General features: G+C 48.7%; 1 protein-coding gene across 3 annotated transcripts in view; it reads right to left on the bottom strand.

Moving 5' to 3' along the window:
• Positions 1-22,802, bottom strand: part of LOC140398239 (neutral alpha-glucosidase C-like) — a 352,477-nt gene that overhangs the window by 31,274 nt on the left and 298,401 nt on the right. For all 3 annotated transcript variants that reach the window (XM_072486683.1, XM_072486676.1, XM_072486666.1), the window contains 2 exons: positions 19,877-19,990; positions 18,415-18,527 (listed from right to left, as the gene is read on the bottom strand). In XM_072486683.1, the coding sequence (XP_072342784.1) occupies positions 18,415-18,527; positions 19,877-19,990 (227 nt within the window). The remainder of the gene's footprint in view (positions 1-18,414; positions 18,528-19,876; positions 19,991-22,802) is intronic.

Raw genomic sequence — 22,802 nt, forward strand, 5'->3', positions numbered from 1 at the left:
AAATGTTTTTGGATATGTTGGTGTTGCTGTTGGTGGAGATGTTTCAGGATGCAGTGACTGAGGGGGCGCTGCCAGAGATGATGGGACAGGCATCTATTTCATTGCTGCTAAAAAAGAAGGACCCGGTGGAGTGTAGGTTGTATAGGTCAATACCTCTGCTGAATGTGGATGCCAAGATTTTGGTTAAGGTGCTGGCACTTAGGTTGGAGGAGTCCCTCCCAAAGATGATTGGGGAGGATCAGACAGGGTTCGTAAAGGGCAGGTGGTTGTGCGCCATCTGTTGAATGTGGCGCTTTCTTCTGCAGAAGGGAGGGAGCCAGAGGTGGTGGCTGCGCAGGTTGCGGAGAAGGCGTTTGATCGTATAGAGTGGAGCCATTTATTTGCTGTGTTGGAGAGATTTGGTATTGGGCCCAAGTTTGTGGTGTGGGTTAAATTTCGGTATAAGGGACCAAAGGTGAATGTGCGCATGAATGAGGTGAATTCAGGGTACTTTTGCATTACATAGGGGAACGAGGCAGAGCTGCCCCATGGTTCCCCTCCTGTTTGCACTGGCGATAGAGCCCTTGACCACAGCGCTGAAGTGCTTGGATAATGGGAAGGGGATAGTGAGGGGAGGGGGGCTGGAACATGGGGGGCGGGATTCTCCATTAGCTGATGCCAAAATAGGGAAAGGCGATTGGATAGAGAATCGGTTCTGCCGCCAAAACCGCGGTAGGCTCAAATTTGACACCAAATCGCAATGCTCCAGCACCTTGACAGTGGCGTCAATAAGTTCCGGAACGAACATACAGTAAACACTGTTTGAATATCATTAGCGGGCCCATCCTGGTATTCTCCGGGGCCTCTGCGATTCTCCGCCTCCAATGGGCCGAGAACCCGACGGCGCGATTCCTTGTGCTTTTAGAAATCGTGAAACCAGCGTGGCAGCTGCTGAGGGAGAAAGAGGGGTATGGAAAATGTCCAATATTGCCATAGTGTGCTGACAGTTGTGCCACTAGCTGGGAGCTTCTGCCAGGGCCGGAAGGGAGTTGTGGGGTGTGGCCAGGAGGTGGGCTGTGGGGTTGCGGTGGATGGGCACGGAACACCATTGCTGCAGCCGGCAAAGCAGTCATGCAGCTGCGCACACCGCTAACAGCCCACTTTGAACTTAGTGTCACGGTTGTATAGGCCCCCCCCCAGGGCACCCCCCATGGTGTCCTCTGGCCCCAGATGACCCATCAGCTGTATGGGCGCGCTCCAGCACAATCAGTGCGATCCTGCTGGTTGGGATAAGTGGGTGTGTGGGGAGTGTAATGTGTATACGCGGTGTAGCCATCTGGGATGGCCACTTCCCGATTACAAAATGGACACTTTGCAAAGATTGCAGGGAAAATGGACAATACTGAGAAAGCAGGTTCAGGGTTTGTCTGCATATTGGAGCCGCAGCTCCCAGACAAGACCAAAACTGCAAACCATTAGCATACTAATGACCCATCTCCGAGAACAAAAGAGTACCATTTGAGTAACCGATACTAAGGCAGACACCCCGGCGGCAGAAGAGACCAGAACAAAGCAGGCCAGCGGCCACCTAGGACACGGATCAGGGCACCCACCCCTTTATTGGAGGAAATCGATAGGAACGATCGAGAAATGGCCCAATTAATTGGGGCCAAGTTCAAGGCCTGCCCAAAAGCGCGTGAAACCCCTTTGGGTGTCAGAAGGATCCCCCAAGAGAGAATCGTTCTCTTGGCTCCGGCTCTCACCGAGGAGAGACCTACCCAACAGCTGCACCAGAACAAGTAAGTCCAAGGTCAGTGCACGGTACCAGACAAACAACCTTAGCAGCTCCCCTTCCCCACTTCGACCCCAGCAGCATCAGAACCGAACAACGGCCATTGATCCTCTGACTGAGTGGGCGCCCAAAGCTAAGTAGTGATAGTTTAGTCTGTAGAGTTTTGTGGATGAGTATATTTACCTGTGTGTGTAAATAAATAAGCATTTGACTTTGAACTAACTAACTGGTGTATCGAGTCTTTGATCAGTATTCGGTTTGAACCTTGTGGCGGTATCGAAAGATACCTGGCGACTCTAGAGCAAAACGTAATTAGAATTAGGGAAGGCAACCATATTGACCGCCATATTCAGAGCCAAATGAAGAGAACACAAATTAGCAACAGCGGCTGCAGTTTGTCAGCCATGGACCCGTCGAATCCCGCACGGTTTTCAATTGGAATTCGATTGTGTTCCACCTGACACTGGTGCTAGCCCCTTAAGAGTAGCGGAATTAGTCCAGGTGTGGCGCCAGTTTTCTGTCATGAAAGTCCACGAATTCTGCGTTGGCTTCAACATTTAGTGTCAGAAACGGAGAATCCCACTTTTGTGAGGGCCACGAAGAATCCAGCATGCGTTTTAAGGATACAAAGAAATAACATTTATTTACAATAATATATATATATATATATATATATATATACACACACACAACAGCAGCAGCAACTTCGCTTGCTGCTCACTCCTTCCTGCTGGTTCCAAACTGGCCAGCTTTATTTATACAGGGAGTCTGCTAATGATTTCTCCGCCCCCCTCATTGGGGAAACTCATACTCCCACAGGATTGTGGGATTGTCATTTGTCCCCAGCCAATGGTATGCAGGCAGGTTATAACATCCCTCCTCCCAAAGTCCAAGGAATCCACCGAAGACCCTGGCGAAGGAGGGCGTCAGACTCGTTTTGCCGCAGGCCAGACACCATTTGCACGAGGTGCTGGATCGGGCGGCCTGTAATGAGACGGAGACAGGCTCTTCCGTGATGAATGGCGTAATGGTTGTACATCGTGGGCCCGAGGATTCTGCCTCTGATGCGTCCTGTGTCTCCATCTCAGAGTCAGAGTCTGCTGCCTCCGTCATCTCCGCGTTTCTATCTCCACGCGGTTCTGTAACGACCTGCACAGGCTTTGAATGAGGCACAAGAGGAAGATTGTGAGCACTACTTTCCATTGTCTCTGGTCTCTATGGCTGTAGAAATGAGCTCCGGGGGCAGGGAATCTTTGGAAGGGATAGTCTTCTGGACCGAACATGGTCTACATGTTTGCGCTGGAGACGACCCTGGGCTTGCATCTGGTAAGATATAGGACCCGTTTGGCAAAAGATTGCGCCAGGGACCCATTGGGCACCACCAGTAAAATTCCGAATGAGCACTGGGCGCAAACTGCCGAATCGGCCAATGGCGAGAAAAACCATGTCCCTGCCGTTCTGGTGTGCGGCGTACTTTCGCGCCAATGTCCAGGAAAACCATGCTAAGGCGGGTGCGAACTCTCCGGCCCATTAGGAGTTCTGCGGGAGCTACCCCAGTCACCGCATGGGGGGTGGTCCTATACGTAAACAAAAAGCGAGCCAGTCTCGTGTCCATTGATCCGGAAGACTGCTTCTTTAGGCCTCTTTTGAATGTCTGCACTGCGTGCTCTGCCAACCCATTTGAAGCTGGGTGGTAAGGGGCAGTGCGAATATGCCGTTCATCTTCATGAAACTCCTCACTTGTGAATGGAGTGCCGTAATCCGTGACCAGCACCTCGGGGAGGCCATGCGTACTAAAAGACAAACGCATCTTCTCAATTGTTGCGCAGGACATTGTGCCTAGCATCTTATGCACCTCTAGCCATTTAGACTGGGTGTCGATTAATAGAAGGAACATGGATCCTTGAAAAGGGCCGGCGAAATCTGCATGCAAGCACGCCCACGGCCGCCCTGGCCATTCCCAGTGATGTAGGGGCGCGGCTGGCGGAAGCTTCTGATGCTCCTGGCAAATGGAGCAGTTTTGGGCCACCTTCTCAATGTCGGTGTCGAGGCCTGGCCACCAGACATAACTCCGGGCCAACATTTTCATTTTGGTCACACCTGGATGCCCATTGCGCAAGTCTCTTAGTATCAGCTCCTGTCCTTTTTCCGGGACAATCACACGCGTCCCCCACAAGAGGATGCCGTCTTCCAGGCTGAATTCTGACAGCTTGGAGGAAAATGCCCGCAACTCGCCTGGGAGCTGTCAATGCTGCCCACCATACAGGACTATGTGCCGAACCTTTGACAGGACTGGCTCCGTCTGGGTCCACTCACGGATCTGTGATGACGTGACAGGCAAGGTGTCCATAAAAGTTAGGGTTACAACCACCTCACCGGTCGTGGGGGTCGACATGGGGCCGGTCGATAAAGGCAATCGGCTCAGTGCGTCGGCATTCGCTATCTGCGTTCCTGGTTTGTGCTCCAGAGAATACTCGTATGCAGCGAGCAACAAGGCCCAGCGCTGGATCCGTGCAGAAGCAATGGGCGGTATTGGCTTATCCTCTCTGAAAAGTCCCAGCAGAGGCTTATGATCAGTCACGATAGTGAAGTGGCGGCTGTACACGTACTGGTGGAAACGTTTCACCGCAAAGACCACGGCCAGGCCCTCCTTCTCGATCTGCGCGTACTTTTTTTCCGCTGCAGTCAATGTGCGGGAAGCGAAAGCTATCAGCCGCTCGGCCCCGTTCTCCATCTTGTGGGACAGGACGGCCCCAATGCCATACGGGGATGCATCACATGTGACGAGCAAAGGCTTTCCAGGATCATAGTGGGTTAGTAACCCAGACAACGACAATTGTTGTTTTACCCGCCGGAAAGCGGTTTCTTGCGGCTGACCCCAAACCCAGGTGTGATTTTTCTTTAGCAGAAGGTGCAACGGGGCCAGCGTAGTTGTCAGATTGGGTAGGAACTTCCCGTAATAGTTTACGAGGCCGAGAAAAGAACGAAGATGCAAAGTGTCAGTCGGGGCGGGGGCCTGTTGAATTGCGCGCACCTTCTCTGCGACGGGGTGCAAACCTTCGCGGTCCACCCGATAACCCAGGTAGACAACTTCCTTCGCCTGAAAGACGCACTTTGTGCGACGTAAACGGACTCCATCCTCCGAAAAGCGTCTAACGACAGCCTCCAGATTTTCCAAATGTTCCTGTTCTGGCGTCCCTGTGATCAAAACGTCATCTAAGTAGACAGCGACATGCGGTAAACCTCTCAAGATGCCCTCCATAACGCATTGAAAAATAGCGCAGGCAGAGGATACTCCAAAGGGTAAACGTGGATATGCATACAGGCCCCGGTGTGTATTAATCATTACATATGGTCGGGAGGCAGGGTCCAGCTCAAACTGTAGGTAGGCGTGACTCATATCTAATTTTGTGAACGAGAGTCCGCCTGCAAGCTTCGCATAGAGATCCTCTATGCGAGGCATTGGATATCGATCGAGTCGGGAAGCCATATTCACTAAGTTTATAGTCGCGCACAAGCGAACTGTGGCATCTGGCTTCATTACAGGTACAATTGGTGCTGCCCAGTCAGCGAAACGGACAGGCCTGATAATACCCAAAGTCTCCAAACGAGTGAGCTCCCCTTCTACCTTCTCGAGCAAGGCGTAAGGCACTGGGCGCGCCCGGAAATAGCGCGGCGTGGCTCCTGGTTCGACTTGGATATGGGCTACCTTTTATTTTCCCCAAACCGGGCTGGAATACATCTGGGTATCGTCCTAGCACCTCAGTCAACCCACCAGAAACTGTTTGGAGGATGTGCTGCCACTGCAACCGCAAATGGCGCAACCAGCCCATGGCTGCGCACAACGATAAGTGGAAAACACCCCTCCTGGCGTCCATAAACAACCGGGGTCATCGTAGTTCCTGCAATGTCCAATGGTTCCCCATGTAGGTGGCCAACCTGGCCTGTGTCGGTTAATGTAAAGGTCTGTATACCCTGCTTGATGCGGTCGAATGTCCTCTGGGCGATCACGGAGACCGCTGCACCAGTGTCCAACTCCATCTCAAGCGGGTGACCATTGACCCGTACTGTCACTTTAATGGGGGCCATACGGGGAGCTGCCACACAATGCAGCTGCAGGCAGTGGTCCTCTGTCTCCACGTCCTCAGGAGTAGTCGCCGCAGGTTCATCCACATGGAAGGTACGGCCCCTGGGCTGGTCCCAGTTTCGGTCGGAATGACGCCGCCTCAGGCGCCCCCAGGAACGGCGTCCGCGACGGGGTTGACGCCTACACGTCTGACACGGACATGGCTCCTCAGCCATTGGTTCTGGAGAAGGCTCCCTTCAGGGAGGAATGTCTGACGGCCACTAGCGTCGATCCGGACGTTGCCTTGCCCAAGGTACCGCAGGAGTGCGGGGGGACGTTTTCGGACGGAAGGGTGCTGCCCAAGGCATGCACCTCCATTCCTTGTAGCTCCTGCACTCCTCGTTCTGCGCTCTCTCGGGACAATACTATTTGAATGGCCTGTTGAAAAGTCAATGTTAGCTCAGCTAACAACTTTCTCTGGGTGGCCGCATTGTTAATACTGCAAACCAAACAGTCGCGTAACATTTCTGACAAGGTCTCATCATAGTCACAGTACTCCGCAATCCTGCGTAGCCTGGATAGAAAGTGGGCAAGGGATTCTCCTGGGGTCCTCTCAGCAGTATTAAACCGGTAACATTGGACTAGCGTGGACGGGGTTGGGTTAAAATGCTGCCCCACTAAATTCACAAGTTCATCAAACGTTTTGGTGTCTGGCGCAGCTGGGTATGTAAGGCTCCTAATCACCCCAAACATATGCGGGCCGCAGGCGGTGAGCAATATGACCACCTGGCGCTCGTTTTCGGTGATATTGTTTGCCCGGAAATAGTAACGCATCCGTTGTGCGTACTGGTTCCAGCTTTCCAGCGCAGCATCAAAAACATCCAAACGTCCGTACAGAGGCATGGTGTAATAGAAAACAACTTCCAACCTGTATCCAACAAAAATCCAGGGAGGTGGCTTCAGCAGTGTAGACAGCTATTCACTTTAACCCTCGCCGCCGGTTTTGTGAGGGCCATGAAGAATCCAGCACGAGTTTTAAGGATACAAAGAAATAACATTTATTACAATAACATATATATACAGCAGCAGCAACTTTGTTTGCTGCTCACTTCTTCCTGCTGGTTCCAAACTGGCCAGCTTTATTTATACAGGGAGTCTGCTAATGATTTCTCCGCCCCCCTCATTGGGGAAGCTCATACTCCCACAGGATTATGGGATTGTCATTTGTCCCCAGCCAATGGTAAGCAGGCAGGTTATAACACCCACCCAGGGTGTCTCTGTATGCTGATGATCTGTTGTTGTAAATCTCCAACCCGGGCTCCGCAATGGGGGATATAATGGGACTGCTTAGGAGATTTGGGGCTTTTTCAGGTTATAAATTAAATTTGGAAAGGAGTGAGTGTTTTGTGGTGTCTTCTCCAGGGGCAGGTCTAGGTTTGGGGGGTTGTCCGATTAAATTGGATATCCTAAATTGAACAATTGGGCATTTTAAAATTATACTGCAGTCTAACCTCAGGCAGGCTGTTGGAATTCAGACCTGACCAAAGTCAAATGCACAATCAACAGACAAGCTGCCAGAACATGTCTGGGCCTGTCCCATCATCACCCATCAAAGATCATCGCACTCTACTGAGACCCAGCAGATCATCGCACCCCATTGAAATGCATTGGCCTATTGTTAGAAGCCCAGATCGGGCCAGACTTTCTGTCACCTAGAGTTCCTGCCATTATCTTATATGGCAACAGGTTACACGTAAACAACACCATGGACATGGACACCTGGGGGCGGGCCCCAGTGTCCTGTCAGGCAAACATCAAGAAACCCACTTGGTATTGGGACTCCCTCCTGGGAGCTCATTGGCCGGAAGCCAGAGAAGTTTCTGGAAAGGCGAGGATAAAGGTCTGCATCTCAGTTACACCAGCAGCAAAGACTCGGTGTGCGAGTGAGGTGGCCTTGACCAGATCGGAGAGGTGAAGATCAGATCAGACCAGCCCAAAGCTTGACCAGAGCAGAAGGAAGAAAGGAAGCAAGAAATCGCCAGCAAGAACCGCCTTTGTGAAGACGGGCCAGAGGAATTCCAGCGATCAGATCTATAGCCTACTGAAGCCATGTAAAATGGCTGACTCACGATTAGAATGGCCAAACCCCGATTTAAAATGGCGAACGGAAGAGGCTGATGGGAAAATCAGCCAGCAGGACTCAAACAGGCAGCTGCAGGTAAAATGGTGTATTCGCCTCTGGAGAAGCCAGACCAAACCGATACCTGCAGCCATCAACATCACAACGCCCCAGCCATCTGCATATTAATCAGCCATCCCCGGGAACAATTGCAACAAATTAGCAACACAAAGCCGACCCAGACCTTTCGGCGCCAGCAGGAGCTGACACAAAGAAAGGTAAACGACCACCCCTCAATCAAGGAATCGCTCCAGTATTGGAGAATATCGAACCAAGTGATTGGGACCAAGTCCAATCGCTTGGAACAAGGTACAAGGTCCGCCCCTGGGGACTATAAGAATAGGAGCCAAGTTCAACTCAACCCTTCTTCTCCGCTCCGCACCCTTGGAGACCCTTGCTGAAAGAAACCGTAAGTTTTACTCCAACGATCGCTACCAGATAGGCACTCCTGACTATCGACCTGTACCAGCTTTTGAATCCCGCAGGCTCCGAACCCATTCGAAAGGCCATTCGTTTCCCTGACCTGGTGGGCCATTTCCAAAGTTAAGTATTGGCCTGTTAGTGGTAGGTAGTAGTTTAGAAGTAGAATTATTGTATAAGTATTAGTTGCTGTATATAATAAATGAGCGTTGATTTAACTCTTACTGAGTGGTGTGTTGGATTATTAATCATTACTCGGACTTGAAGCACGTGGCGGTATCAGAAAGATACCTGGCGACTCATGAGAAAAGGTGACAGAATAAGAATAAGTAAACTAAGGCTAAAACGAGCAACATTTTGGCGACTCCGCCAGGACCCGATCTAGAAGTGGAAAACCACTCCGGGAGAACCCAAGAAATTTGAATTAGAAACCCAATTGGAAACAGAAAACCACAAGTGTTCAAGCGGTTCTGATTAATAGTCATAATTCGGAAGTGTGTGTATGCATGCGTAACTAACATGGCTATAAGGTAAAGCTGATATTTTGTTGCGTCAAAACTGTCGGAAGTCTGTATTTTCGGAAATTAGTGCAAGCCGTACCCGCATCAACGACACCACCTTAGCCCCCTGTTCCAAATTTAAACAAAGCAAGCGGATAGGAAAGATGGCCATGCAGGCAATGCAGTGCCTCATGAACCCTGAGGAATTTGTGGTCGCAGCGACCAGCAGCAGTAGAGTGGGACAGTGTCCCATTTGGAAAGAGGAAGTCCGGAAATATCTCAAGGGCAAAGGATGGCCCCTGTGGAATTTCTGCGATAATAACGAATCAGGTCCCGGAAGTATAGGGCATACTTGGGAGAACATGAGTGAGATACATAAAAAGAGCTTAGCGAAAGCTCGCAAGCCGATGGCAATCGTGTCCTGTTTGGCACAATTGCGAGGCACAGAGGTCGTCAAGATGCTCCGCAAAGAAGTTGAGGGCATACATCGGATGAGTAAAGTCGATGTAAGTGAGGTTGAGAAAGAGAATTTAGAGTTAAGGAGGAAATTGGTAGCAAAGGATGAAGAGGTGGCTGACGCCAAACGGGGTCACCAGTCTTGTCTGGCAATTTTAGGCAGTTTCCAATCACAGTATGAAAAGGCCTATCAGGACACGCAACGTGCAGTCCTGGTAAGGAAAGAGACAGAAAAGCAGGTGGAGACGCTACAGAAACAATGCAGTGATCTTAAGGCAGCCTTGAGGGCACTCCACGCTTCCACCACAGAATGAAGACAGAGCACCATAGATCATGCAAAGTGCCGGAAGCAGATTGCAGAGCTGCAGTCACTGCTTTCTGTTCAGAAAGGATTTCAGGAAACTTTTGGGGAAAAGTTAGACCAGGAAGACGGCCCTGATTGGGAAGAGTTACAAGAAACAGCGCAGAGATATGTTCAAGGAGCATGTGCGCAGGGAAAGCACCCCAACCCCCCACACAGCAGGTAGTTCAGGCTCCAATGAACCCTGTAACCACCCACCGCACAGCCATAGTAGACGACACGGAATACCTATATTCCACCCCCTTAACAGTGACCCAATTACGGGACGCGTGCGAGAAGATCACACCGTTCTTCCCCGCCGCAGACCCCCACCATTTCTTTGCCACAGTTAAACATCAGGCGAACATGTACGGCCTGGATGAGAGAGAGCATGTAAAGCTCATGGTTCTAAGTTTAGATCCATCGGTAGCAGCAGCCCTTCCCGACCCACAGAACGTAGGAGGAGGCACCCTTGCAGAAATGCATACCGCGATCCTGGATGCGATCGGGTATAACCGGGGTGACCCTGTAGATGGCCTCAATAAATGTAGGCAGAAGAAATCTGAGCACCCCACAGCATCTGCAGGATGCCTGTGGATTCACTTCGCAGCAGTCTTTGGAGACGTAGACCTTGCCCATTTGTCCCCAGACAATATCGCCAAATGGACCCGCACCCTTGTCTCCCATGCCACAGATGCAGGACAGAATGCCTGTACAAGTTATGATCCCTCGGAAGAGGCCCATAACGCGAAGTGGGTAGTTAAAAGATTGTCTTGTGTTTGGGAGCAATCTGTTCAGAGCAAACCCACCGTTAAAAACACCGAAGAAAAGCAAGCCGCCGCAGACATGCAGGCAGTAAAAGCAACACATCACAACCCCGCCTGGGTAAATGAGGGAAAGAACAGCCCCCCACCCAAGTCACAAGAATGTTACAACTACGGACAGTTAGGACATTTCGAGAAAGAGTGCAATGGCCCCAAAAAGCCACAGAGAGCCCAACAGACAGGCACTCTGATTCAGAAAAAGACAGAGCCCATCCATAGCGTTAGCGCCCGTTCGGATCAGACGGACTTGACCGGAACGGACTGACGGTGTACGGGCTCCCCCAGTTGGGTCTGACCTATCCCTTTGGGATAGGTCAGGACGACCCGTAGTCGCAGCGAAAATTCGGGGAAAGCCTATCGAATTTCTTTGGGACACAGGAGGGTCCCGCACCACCATAAATTCCTCCACCCTATTTCAAAAGGACACGTGGCCCACTACAGCCACTATCACCCTCAGCGGCTTGACAGGCCACTCACAGCAGGGACACATCACAGCCCCTGTACCCATTCAAATCGGAACCATCACCACTAAACACCCCGTAGTTTTAGTAGACCTGCCCCACACAGCAGAACACATTCTGGGAATTGACTTCATGAATTCCCACAATCTTTCATTCGATCCAATCAACCAGTGTGTCTGGAAGATGGCAAAATCCGCTAGAGCCCCCGCAACGCTCAAAATAGGGGAATACATGAACAAAATTAGCGCCGTAGGCGAATTTTGGTTCAACCCAACCACGCTTAGCACGGACAAGCAGGTTAGGGCAGTCCTGCAAAAGAACAGGGCAGCATTCGCGACCCACAAGCACGACTGTGGACGGATGACTGGCTCCGTACAAGTAACAGGACCTGACCCCAGACCCCAGAAACAGTACGGATTTCCCCTAGAGACAGAGGGAGAAATCCTAAAAGTTATCGAGAGCTTATTAGAGCAGGGCGTACTTAGATCAGTAGCCTCCACTAATAATGCCCCGATTTGGCCAGTGAGAAAGCCCGATGGATCATGGCGACTGACCATTGATTATTGGGAGCTCAACAAAGTCAACCCCGCAGCAGCCCCCACCGTAGCAACAAGTCCCGAGACCTTCTCAAGCAGGGACTCAATTCCCGTTACTTCACGGTTTTGGACATCAGTAATGGATTCTGGTCCATTCCATTGGCAAAGGCGTGCCAGTACAAATTTGCCTTCACCTTTAAAGCACAGCAGTACACGTGGACATGCCTGCCACAAGGATTCCACAACTCCCCCTCCATTTTCCACCGACAGCTGGCAAATGGACTAGCAAAATTTTCTCGCCCCGAATGTCTGGTACTGTATGTAGATGACCTACTACTGCAGACAGGCACCAAGGAAGAGCACACTGAGCTTCTGTCCGAACTCCTGGAATTATAACATTCAATTGGTTGTAAAGTCAACCCCAAAAAGGCCCAGATTTTGGAAGAAAAAGTGGTATATTTGGGAACAATTATCACACATGGTAAACGCGAGATCGAGCATAAAAGAATTGATTCAATCGCTAAATTGCCCCTTCCCCAGAACGTTTCAGCCCTCCGGTCGTTTTTAGGACTGGTTGGCTACTGCCGAAACCACATTGACGGTTTCGCCAGCAAGGCAGCGCCCCTCTCAGACCTCCTAAAGAAAGGAGCCCCCTGGGAATGGCTTCCGCAGCATACGGATGCAGTGGACTCTTTAAAACAGGCACTCATAGCCACCCCCGCACTACAAGTTCCAGACTCGCTTTCCCCTTACGCAATAGAGGTAGCGACCACAGACCGCACCCTTTCAGCCGTGCTCCTGCAGGAACGGCATGACCAGTTAAGACCCGTAGCATATGCCTCCCGACACTTCGATGCTGTGGAGCAGGGATTTTCAGCCTGTGAGAGGCACCTGCTCGCAGTTTTCTGGGCAGCCCAGTACTTTTTGTATATTACCGGACTGAACCCCATCACCATTCTGACCGAACACACCCCCACCCAACTTTTACTGGATGGACGACGCAAGGATGGTACCGTTAGCCAAATAAGAGCAGCCAGATGGGCCCTTCTCTTGCAGGGACGGGACATCACAGTAAAACGGACAAAGACACACACCTACTTAGCCGACAATTTACAGTACCCCGGAACCCCCCATGAATGTGAGATCATCTCTCCACACCACAATACAGGCCTCTTTATCGCTAAAACACCCGCCAGAAAGATAGGAGATTCAACTCATAGCCCCCCGCACACGGACACGTGTGAACCCATTAAGATTTATGTGGATGGATCTTCCACAGTCTTAGATGGGCAGCGCATAACAGGTTGTGGGATCTATGTCGAGGACGCGCAGGGACGCGCCCTTGAGGAAATAGCGTTAAAACTACCCGGACATTTAGGCGCGCAGGCAGCAGAGCTTGCGGCCATTGCATACATAGTTGAGCACCCAGATTCCTTCCCCAGCCCAGTAGACATATACTCGGACAGCCTCTATGTCTGTAACAGCCTTACGGAATTTCTGCCCCTGTGGGAAGCAAGAGGATTTGTTTCCGCAGATGGAAAACCCCTCCCCTCAGCCCCATTACTCCGCCATATTTTGGAAAAAGCCCAGTACAGGACCTTTGGGATCATAAAAGTCCGCAGCCACCATCGTTCCTCCCCCCCTGGAAATGTAAAAGCTGACGCACTGGCTAAGGCAGGTTCCAGACATGGGTATTTTTGGAAACCCCCTGAAAGCGTGCCAGTAAGTGCAGTTCAGGTCACACAGACTAGAATAGAGGATCTAGTAGAGGCCCAGAAGCAGGACAGCAATTTCGCGGAGATTGTTAAAGGAAAGTTTCCAGCCTCCTACGAGAGGTTCAGAAATACACTGACCACACATGACGGTGTGGTGTTAAAGGACACCCTTTATGTAGTTCCTGAACAGGACAGGAACCAACTGATCTGTTTGTTCCATGATGGTCATGGACATCAGGGAATCGATCCTACTACAGCCCAAACAGCTTTGTTGGTGGCCAAATCTCAAGGAAGATGTAAGCCATTACATTGAAAATTGCCTTATCTGTGCGCAGAATACCCCAACAGATATGCCAAAAAGGTCCAACTCAGCCACACCCGACCCGTTAATGGCCCCTGGACTAACCTCCAGATTGATTTTATAGGTCCATTGCCCCCTTGCAGGAATGGCTATAAATATGTACTTGTGGTCATAGACACTTTTACAAAATGGTTGGAAGCATTTCCAGCCCGCACAAACACTGCAAAAACCACAGCTAAGATTTTAACCCACCACATCTTTACAAGATGGGGACTCCCCCGCAGCATTGAATCTGACCAAGGCTCTCATTTTACGGGACATGTCATGCAGAACGTCCTCACGATATTTGGCATCACCCAAAAATTCCACATTGCATACCACCCACAGTCGAGTGGTATCGTGGCGCGCATGAATCGGACCCTAAAAACCACCCTCAGAAAAATGGTCCAGCAGAACAACACCACTTGGGACTCAGTCCTCCCTTTTGCGATGATGTTTTTGCGTAACACTATTTCTACATCCACTGGTTACACCCCACACACTCTCATGACCGGACGCCCCATGAAAGGGACAGAATACTTGTTAGGTTTAGACCTGACCAGTCCTGAAGTAACGGCCCTCACACACGAGAAAGCCGTGGAGCAATTAGTTGCAAATGTAAAAACGGCTCAGTTAGCAGCCGCAGTAAAATTGGGCACCAAAAAGAAACAAAGAAAGGCTTGTTTCGATAAGGCAGTGCATGCAACGGAGTACGATATCGGACAGCAAGTGATGCTGTCTGTATATAACCCCAGCACACTCCTGTCACCAAAATACTTGGGTCCGTATTCTATTGCGGACAAAGTAAGCCCATCCGTTTACAAAATAAAGTACCCCAATGGTAAGACTGCGTGTTTTCATATAAACCAGTTAAAGGCTTATGGAACACAGTCGAACCAAGCACACCACGTCATGCTTGACGCAGCAGACCACACCCCGCCCACAACCAACGTAACCCGACCAATCCCCACCACGTCCAGCCCAGCCACGGACTTGACCTTGACTCCACCCCCGAAATACACACTCCGCCCCGGAACGCCCACAGACTGCAGCAGCAGAGACAGCGACTGTGACTCGGACGATAGCCACAGCACGCCTCCCTACTATCCCCATGCAACCGGACCCACACCCAGCGACTCCGACTTTGATCCAAGTGATCCCTTCCTGATCACTTTTCTAACTAAATCCCACCACCGACCACTGAACCACACGGACAACCCCGACTTTGTCCCCACACAACTCGACACAAATCATTGGCACCGCGACAACTCCTACAGACTCGTCCGCAACGACGAGAGCAACCCCAACTCACACCAAGCAGCCCTTTCAGCCCTAATCCACTCCAGAGTTTGGCACCCGGGAGAAGGTGACGACCTCGGGTCTGACTCCCAAGCCGCCAACCCCTTTGCGACCCTGTTCGCAACCGAGAACACAGGTGTCCACATGATGTTTTAAAGGAAACGCTTGGGAAAAGTGTTGTCCTTCCTGATGGAACCTGCAGAATGTTTTATGTTGTTAGTAAGTTTGTTTAATGTTGTTTGTCCGACAGGAAAACATTTTCTCACTGCCACACGCCCATTCGCCTGAAACTTCTGAGCACTTGCCCTCAGAGACCCACCGTTGCCAGACGTTGTTCAGCGGAACTAACTTATCTGCAGATACCTGGTCAACACACCATGCTTGTTCAGTGGAACTAGCTTTTCAGCTGATACTTGTTCGGGGATCAGACGCCCGATCGTAACTGCCCTTCTGGTTCGAGGGATAGAACCACTACGGCAGCCTCACCACGATGGCTACATTTTTGACCGTTCTTGTCGGTTGCTCAGGCAGTGGAGAAACGGCGTGAGACCCGCCCTGCCTGAGGACCCCCCCGCTGGTCAATCACGCTCGGGTAGGGGAGATACGGAATTGGTAGCCGTCCTACCCGTGGACTCCATCCACCTCTTACCCGTACGCACCTCATTTGACATTTTTCATTTCAAAAAGTTTTTATTTATTTAGGCGACCTTTAGGTTGCTGCCATCTGCTATTTACATCCTGGAACATTTGGATGGTAAATCAGCACTGGTCCGTCAGTGGGAAGTGTACCGTGTCCTAACATTTGTTTTTTTGAAAAAAAAATGAGGGAGTCACACATAGTGACCAATTATAAGGGAATAATTGGCACCAAAGGACAGACACACTAGCATACCGGATATTAAACAAAGATAGTTACAGATACTATGCTTGTTTCTACAGAACTCCAGAAGCTCCAGGACCGGAGAAAATAAAGAGAACACAAAGAAAGAAAAGGAAAGAGGACAGCAATGAGGACTTCCTTCATCGTGATCAACATTTTATTTTTGGACACTTGGTTGCGCGTGACCACGAACCCAATGACTTCAAACACCCCAGCCGTTAATGTTTCACTGCCCCGCAGTACCCAGAGCCCAGTCACCAGCGACACTGCATCTTCCTGGTGTACCAGGTTCATAACCTGGTACTCCCTGTCCTACGTGATCGAAGCACTGTTAGCGTTGGCGATACTCTGCTGTGTAGTGCAGACTATGCGCCTACGCAAATGGAGAAGAAGAGCGTACCGCGCTCGAACCCCGGTATATAGGATCAGATCCCCTATATTCGGTTACGACCAGACCCCCGAGATCTATAATAAAATAATAAAGTGCATTCACTTGCGTTTATTGTTGTAAATAAAGAGATGTACAAAACATTTCATGAACAAAAAATATATGATCCTGAGCCTGACTGCCAAGCCAGGAAAGATTATATGAAATGTTGTGATTTTTGTTGTATGATTAGGGAAGATAGAATAATGGAATGTTTAGCGAGGGTAGGCTATTGAGGATAAATTAGAGGTTCCAAGTTTGTTATTTTGTAATGCATGTCCCTGTCCGACATAGCGCCCTTAGAATTGTTAGTTAAAATTTTTTGTGCATAGCTATGGTCAGTGCAGAGGCCATGTAGGAGGTGTGTCCCCCCCAGTCAGGGAATGGAAAATAACAATTATGATGCGATCCTTCACGCTTCGCGTTAGGATCACAAGGAGGGAATGTAGCCATGTAAAATGGCTGACTCCCGATTAGAATGGCCAAACCCCGATTTAAAATGGCGAACGGAAGAGGCTGATGGGAAAATCAGCCAACAGGACTCAAACAGACAGCTGCAGGTAAAATGGTGTATTCGCCTCTGGAGAAGCCAGACCAAACCGATACCTGCAGCCATCAACATCACAACACCCCAGCCATCTGCATATTAATCAGCTATCCCCGGGAACAATTGCAACAAATTAGCAACACAAAGCCGACCCAGACCTTTCGGCGCCAGCAGGAGCTGACACAAAGAAAGGTAAACGACCACCCCTCAATCAAGGAATCGCTCCAGTATTGGAGAATATCGAACCAAGCGATTGGGACCAAGTCCAATCACTTGGAACCAGGTACAAGGTCCGCCCTGAGAAGCGGGAAGCCCCTGGGGACTATAAGAATAGGGGCCAAGTTCAACTCGACCCTTCTTCTCCGCTCCGCACCCTTCGAGACCCTTGCTGAAAGAAACCGTAAGTTTTACTCCAATGATCGCTACCAGATAGGCACTCCTGACTATCGACCTGTACCAGCTTTGGAATCCCGCAGGCTCAGAACCAATTCGAATGGCCATTCGTTTCCCTGACCTGGTGGGCCATTTCCAAAGTTAAGTATTGGCCTGTTAGTGGTAGGTAGGAGTTTAGAAGTAGAATTATTGTATAAGTATTAATTGCTGTATATAATAAATGAGCGTTGATTTAACTCTTACTAAGCGGTGTGTTGGATTATTAATCATTACTCGGACTTGAACCACGTGGCGGTATCAGAAAGATACCTGGCGACTCATGAGCAAAGGTGACAGAATAAGAATAAGTAAACTAAGGCTAAAACAAACAACACTACCAAGCCATTTTTATGGGTAGTATGGATTGATCTTGGGTACCTCTAGTATTTTGTGGGTAATATAAGGGTTAACTGTGTTAATAAATATTGTTGAATCTTGAACTTGTGTTTGTGGTTTGTTTCCTCATAAATAAAGAAACTCGAAGTAAAACCTTTGCATAAGTAAACTGGTCGAAAGTACCTGAGGTTTTACAGGTACAACAGCTCTTTTAACCCTTCCATAAAAGTTCAGTGCCTGCATCATTCCTTCTCGATGAAGTATCTTTTTAAAAATAAATTTAGTGTACCCAATTCATTTTATCCCAATTATGGGGCAATTTAGCGTGTTCAATTAACCTACCCTGCACATCTTTGGGTTGTGGGGGTGAAACCCATGCAAGCACAGGAAGAATGTGCAAATTCCACACGGACAGTGACCCAGAGCCAGGATCGAACCTGGGACCTCAGTGCCGTGAGGCAACAGGGCTAACCCACTGTGCAACCGTGCTGCCCCTCGATGAAGTATCTTGAGATACTCTTTAGGACAAATTGTTGCTGTAGAACTCCCTTTGTGTTTTGATTCCATCTCAGTAAGACTCCCAGAAAAGGCCTTTATTAGACATCACGTTAGAAAGATTTTGCAATAATAATTTTCAATAATTGCCCTGATAATGTTCAGAAATGGCCATCATGGTAAACTCTCCTATTGAAAAGAGTTATGATGGTTATGTCTTTTATAAAAATAAACCTTGTGATGTTATTGCTGTAAATGTGGTTCCTTATTACAACCAAAGACTATCACTCAAGCAACTTCCAAATATAAAAGCCATTTCCAAATAGTTGAGACCTTGGCCCAGAACTGTTTGAATGAGTGAGTGAAAGCTGAGTTGCTGATAATACTCACACTGCTGAAAATGTATTATCCTTGAAGGTGAATCTCCTGAGTAAGAATTGGTTCTTATTCTGATAGTTGAATGAATGCCCATCATCAAGAAACAACTTTCCTCTGGCTGAATTCTACAACAGAAATATGAAACATATCACATTTAAAGGTGAAGAACTGATAATCAATGACTTGAACAGGCGGTGCTTGAAACGGCTGCACTGTTTATCTCGCAAGGGTTTTTCAACTGTAAACTCCCAAACTCAGTTCAATTGCATGGATGGGGTGGGGTTACAGCTAGTTCACTTTCTGCCTTGTGAAATTGGCAACCTGCACCAGAGTGCTCATTTGGATCCTCCTCAGCTTGTTAACAGAATGTTAATTTGGATTGAGGCCTCCTAATTGTCATGTTGTGTGCAGTGCTGATATTCCAGCCATTCAGCACCCAAACCAAAAGTTTCCTCTGCCAGCTACTCACCTTGCTATGGTGAAGAGCCATCTTAACTGGAGAAGAAATGGATTAATATAATTGTAGCTCAGAGCACAAGGTTTTTCAATCTCAGATGTTCTTTTAGAGAGCATTATCATAGAATCATAGAATTTACAGTGCAGAAGGAGGCCATTCGGCCCATCGAGTCTGCACCAGCTCTTGGAAAGAGCACCCTACCCAAGGCCAACACCGCCACCCTATCCCCATAACCCAGTAACCCCAACCAACACGAAGGGCAATTTTGGACACTAAGGGCAATTTATCATGGCCAATCCACCTAACCTGCACATCTTTGGACTGTGGGAGGAAACCAGAGCACCCGGAGGAAACCCACGCACACACGGGGAGGATGTGCAGACTCCACACAGACAGTGACCCAAGCCAGAATCGAACCTGGGACCCTGGAGCTGTGAAGCAATTGTGCTATCCACAAGGCTACCATGCTATAGAGTAGAATTACTTCTGCAGTTACCGTTTCTGGGCTTTCCAGGAATAGGTCCATTTCAAATGAATCTATCAGGCAATACATAAATGATGCATGATAACTGGAGATTGCAGCACATCACCCTAATTTCTTCAAATCAAACAGGTGACCAACTTATTTACGTAGTATATCCAGGGATTTTTATCAAAGTTGCAGCAGTTAATCAGGAAAACTATCTGTGGAAATTTCCAAAACAAATGTCAACATCATCTTTTCACTTGCCAGCGAATTTTCTGTCATCAAAAAGAGCACTAAGGATTGCCATTTTTATAGCTTTGCAGCTATTGTTATAATCAAGCATTCCGAAATCAGATCAGAGTGGGTTGTCTCTGCCTCAAATGAATGCCCTTTTTCAGTATTTCCACTTCCATTGCCATCCTTCCATCCTCCTTAAGTGCACATACCAAGGAGCAGAACTGTGGCTACCCAAATTTATTTCAGTCACCAAGCTTAACATGTTCACAGCAACATTGTAAAAGTACACTTTACAGAGCAGAAATATTTATTACCTCCAAATTCAGTGCAACATATAGGGTGTAGGAAACTGTCTTCATTGCCTTTGTGGACCTCAACACCTGTGTTTTCCTGGGTATGATGGTGCCACCACGTTGATAAATAGGTACCTGCAAATTGGTTATATCAGAAATATTGAAAAACAACAAAATCTTGCAGTTACAGGCTCTGACACAGACAGTGACACAGAAAATCTTCCTCTTCCTCCGTCATGAATCTTCATAATATGAACGGCAAATGAAAGAATTCAAACAAGGTTACAATTATTTGATTAAAGTTAAGGGAACAGCAAAGAAGCTGGTACAATGTAAGGGTTTTATTATAGACCCTCAAATACTGAGAAAAAGACAGAGGAGCACATCTGCAGGCACATTAGAGGGAAATATAAAAATAATAGAACAGTAATAATAGGGAACGTCCATTAACCTGATAAAGACTGGAGAAAAACTTCCTAAAAGCAAGTTTTCTTAATGAGTATGTTTGTAGTTTAACAAGGAATGAAGCACTGCAGGATCTAGTTGAGAGAATGAAGTAGGGCAAATGGAGTGCGTTGCAGCAGGAATCTGTACGTTCTCCCGGTGTCTGCGTGGGTTTCCTCTTAGTGCTCCGGTTTCCTCCCACAAGTCCTGAAAGACGTACTTGTTATGTGAATTGGACATTCTGGGCAGGATTCTCCAGCCGCATCCGCCCGGTGACCGGAGAATCCAGCCCGAGGTCAATGGATTTCTCCATTGTCGGCATCTCGCCCGTGCCGTTCTTGTGGCACAGGGGTCCAGGAGGTTCTTTAAACACATGCTCAAAAGGCCGTGTGAGCAGAAAATGAGGAAGGTCAATGGCAGGATTCAAGCTCCGAGGACCTGAATGCAGTGCCATGAGTTCAAAAACGTGACAATAGTCAAGGTCAGTGAATGTACCTTCTGAGGCCATATCTTCAAGCTGCACAACTAGCCTCAATTCAAACATTAATTTCTCATCTACCAATAATCTCTACCAATCAGGACGTATACCTAACAGTCATAACTTTTCCCCACTTATTTAGTACTGCCTCAAGCTTCACACCCACATTTCACAGCTTGAACACACTGCCTACTATTCAACCATGGCAGTAACACCATCCAGAATACACGACACTCAGTGACACACTTCCCTCTCTCTTAAAAGACAAAATGGTATATTACTGGAGACAGCAGCATTTAACTGCAGAGGAACAAGCATACTGCTTGTCCTAACATCCATGGAGGAGATGGTGCTGATTATTATTGGAATGGCCATTGCTTTTTAAAAAAATAAATTTAGTGTACCCAATTCATTTTGTCCAATTAAGGGGCAATTTAGCGTGGCCAATCCACTTACCTGCACATTTTTGGGTTGTGGTGACTAAACCCAGGTAAACACGGGGAGAATGTGCAAACTCCACACGGACAGTGACCCAGAGCCGGGATCAAACCTGGGACCTCGGCGCAATGAGGCAGCAATGCTAATCACTGCACCACCATGCTGCCCCAGAATGGCCATTGCTAAGGCCTTAGACAGTGGTAGTGTTTTAACCATAAATGGCGGTGATAACCTCATTCCTAATCCTCCTTCTCACCTCCCACTTACCCCATATTCCCAAATTTCTTCTGATTTACAAGCTACAGATGGTATAAGCATGCATCTCTTCCATTTTCGTCATCCCCTTCCTCATCACAATTATGCATGTGTGCCTTTTTCCTTTATGATACTGAAGAAGTGCAACTGGAAACACAGCAGAGATACCAACTTGACGGTTACCAGCTCAGATATTGCCACGATGCATACATTAAATCAGAGCGAGGTGGGATTTGCATATAAGGCACTGGCATGAGTGTGCTGTAGCCAAAAAGAGTGCAAGTGCTAGCTCACCTAACGGCAAAGTCTCACATGGGTTCCACTACAGGGGACTAAGATGGGGACTTCAAGAGGGCAGCCTACGAAAGATGGGTATGAAAAACAAAATGGTATGTTGGGAAGCGTGCCAGATAGCATGTGTTTAATATCAAACGGAACGGTAGCACAGTGGTTAGCAATGTTGCTTCACAGCACCAAGGACCCGGGTTCAATTCCCGGATTGGGTCACTGTATGTGCAGAGTCTGTACGTTCTCCCCGTGTCTGCGTGGGTTTCCTCTGAGTGCTCTGGTTTCCTCCCACAAGACCCGAAAGACGTACTTGTTAGGTGAATTGGACATTCTGGGCAGGATTCTCCAGCCGTGTCCGCCCGTTGACCAGAGAATCCCGCCCGAGATCAATGCATTTCTCCATTATCGGCATCTCGCCCGTGCCGTTCTTGCGGCGGGCGGGGCAAAAGAATCCAGCCCTCTGAATTCTCTCAGAGTACCCGAACAGGCGCTCTAGTGTAGCGACTAGGGGATTTTCACAGTAACTTCATTGCAGTGTTAATGTAAGCCTATTTGTGACACTAATGAAGATTATTATTATTAATAGGAATCCTGCACCAACATAGCACAGGGCTTTGCACAACGCTCAGGGCCATCCTTTCAGCAGAGAAATAGTGGCCAATTTTGTTCATGCACTTGTGCACCCAACCACGGTGTAGCATCTGATGGTCAATGTCCCAACTTCCAATGCAGCATAAGCAGTGGACATCATTGTTCAAGTGCTGCAAAGGAAGCTCAGACGGTTGTCCTGCAAGGTCAGCTTGCTGCCATACAGGTGCAGACTGCTGCCATTATGGCTGTGGATTACTGTATGCAAGGGGACTTGCAAGGTGTCACAGCTGTTCAATATCCTGTCCTTTAATAGGTTACTAGGATCGTTGTCTCAGAGGAGTTGCAGTCATTCCAAGGAGCACAGGTCTGCTATCCATTCGCAATAACAGCATTCGTCCTCACACCACTGCCACCTCTTGTTGTTGAATGTTGAGGGAGTGGTATCATTTTTGA

Source organism: Scyliorhinus torazame, chromosome 2 (genome assembly GCF_047496885.1).
Source record: "Scyliorhinus torazame isolate Kashiwa2021f chromosome 2, sScyTor2.1, whole genome shotgun sequence".
NCBI classification, from domain to species: Eukaryota; Metazoa; Chordata; class Chondrichthyes; order Carcharhiniformes; family Scyliorhinidae; genus Scyliorhinus; species Scyliorhinus torazame.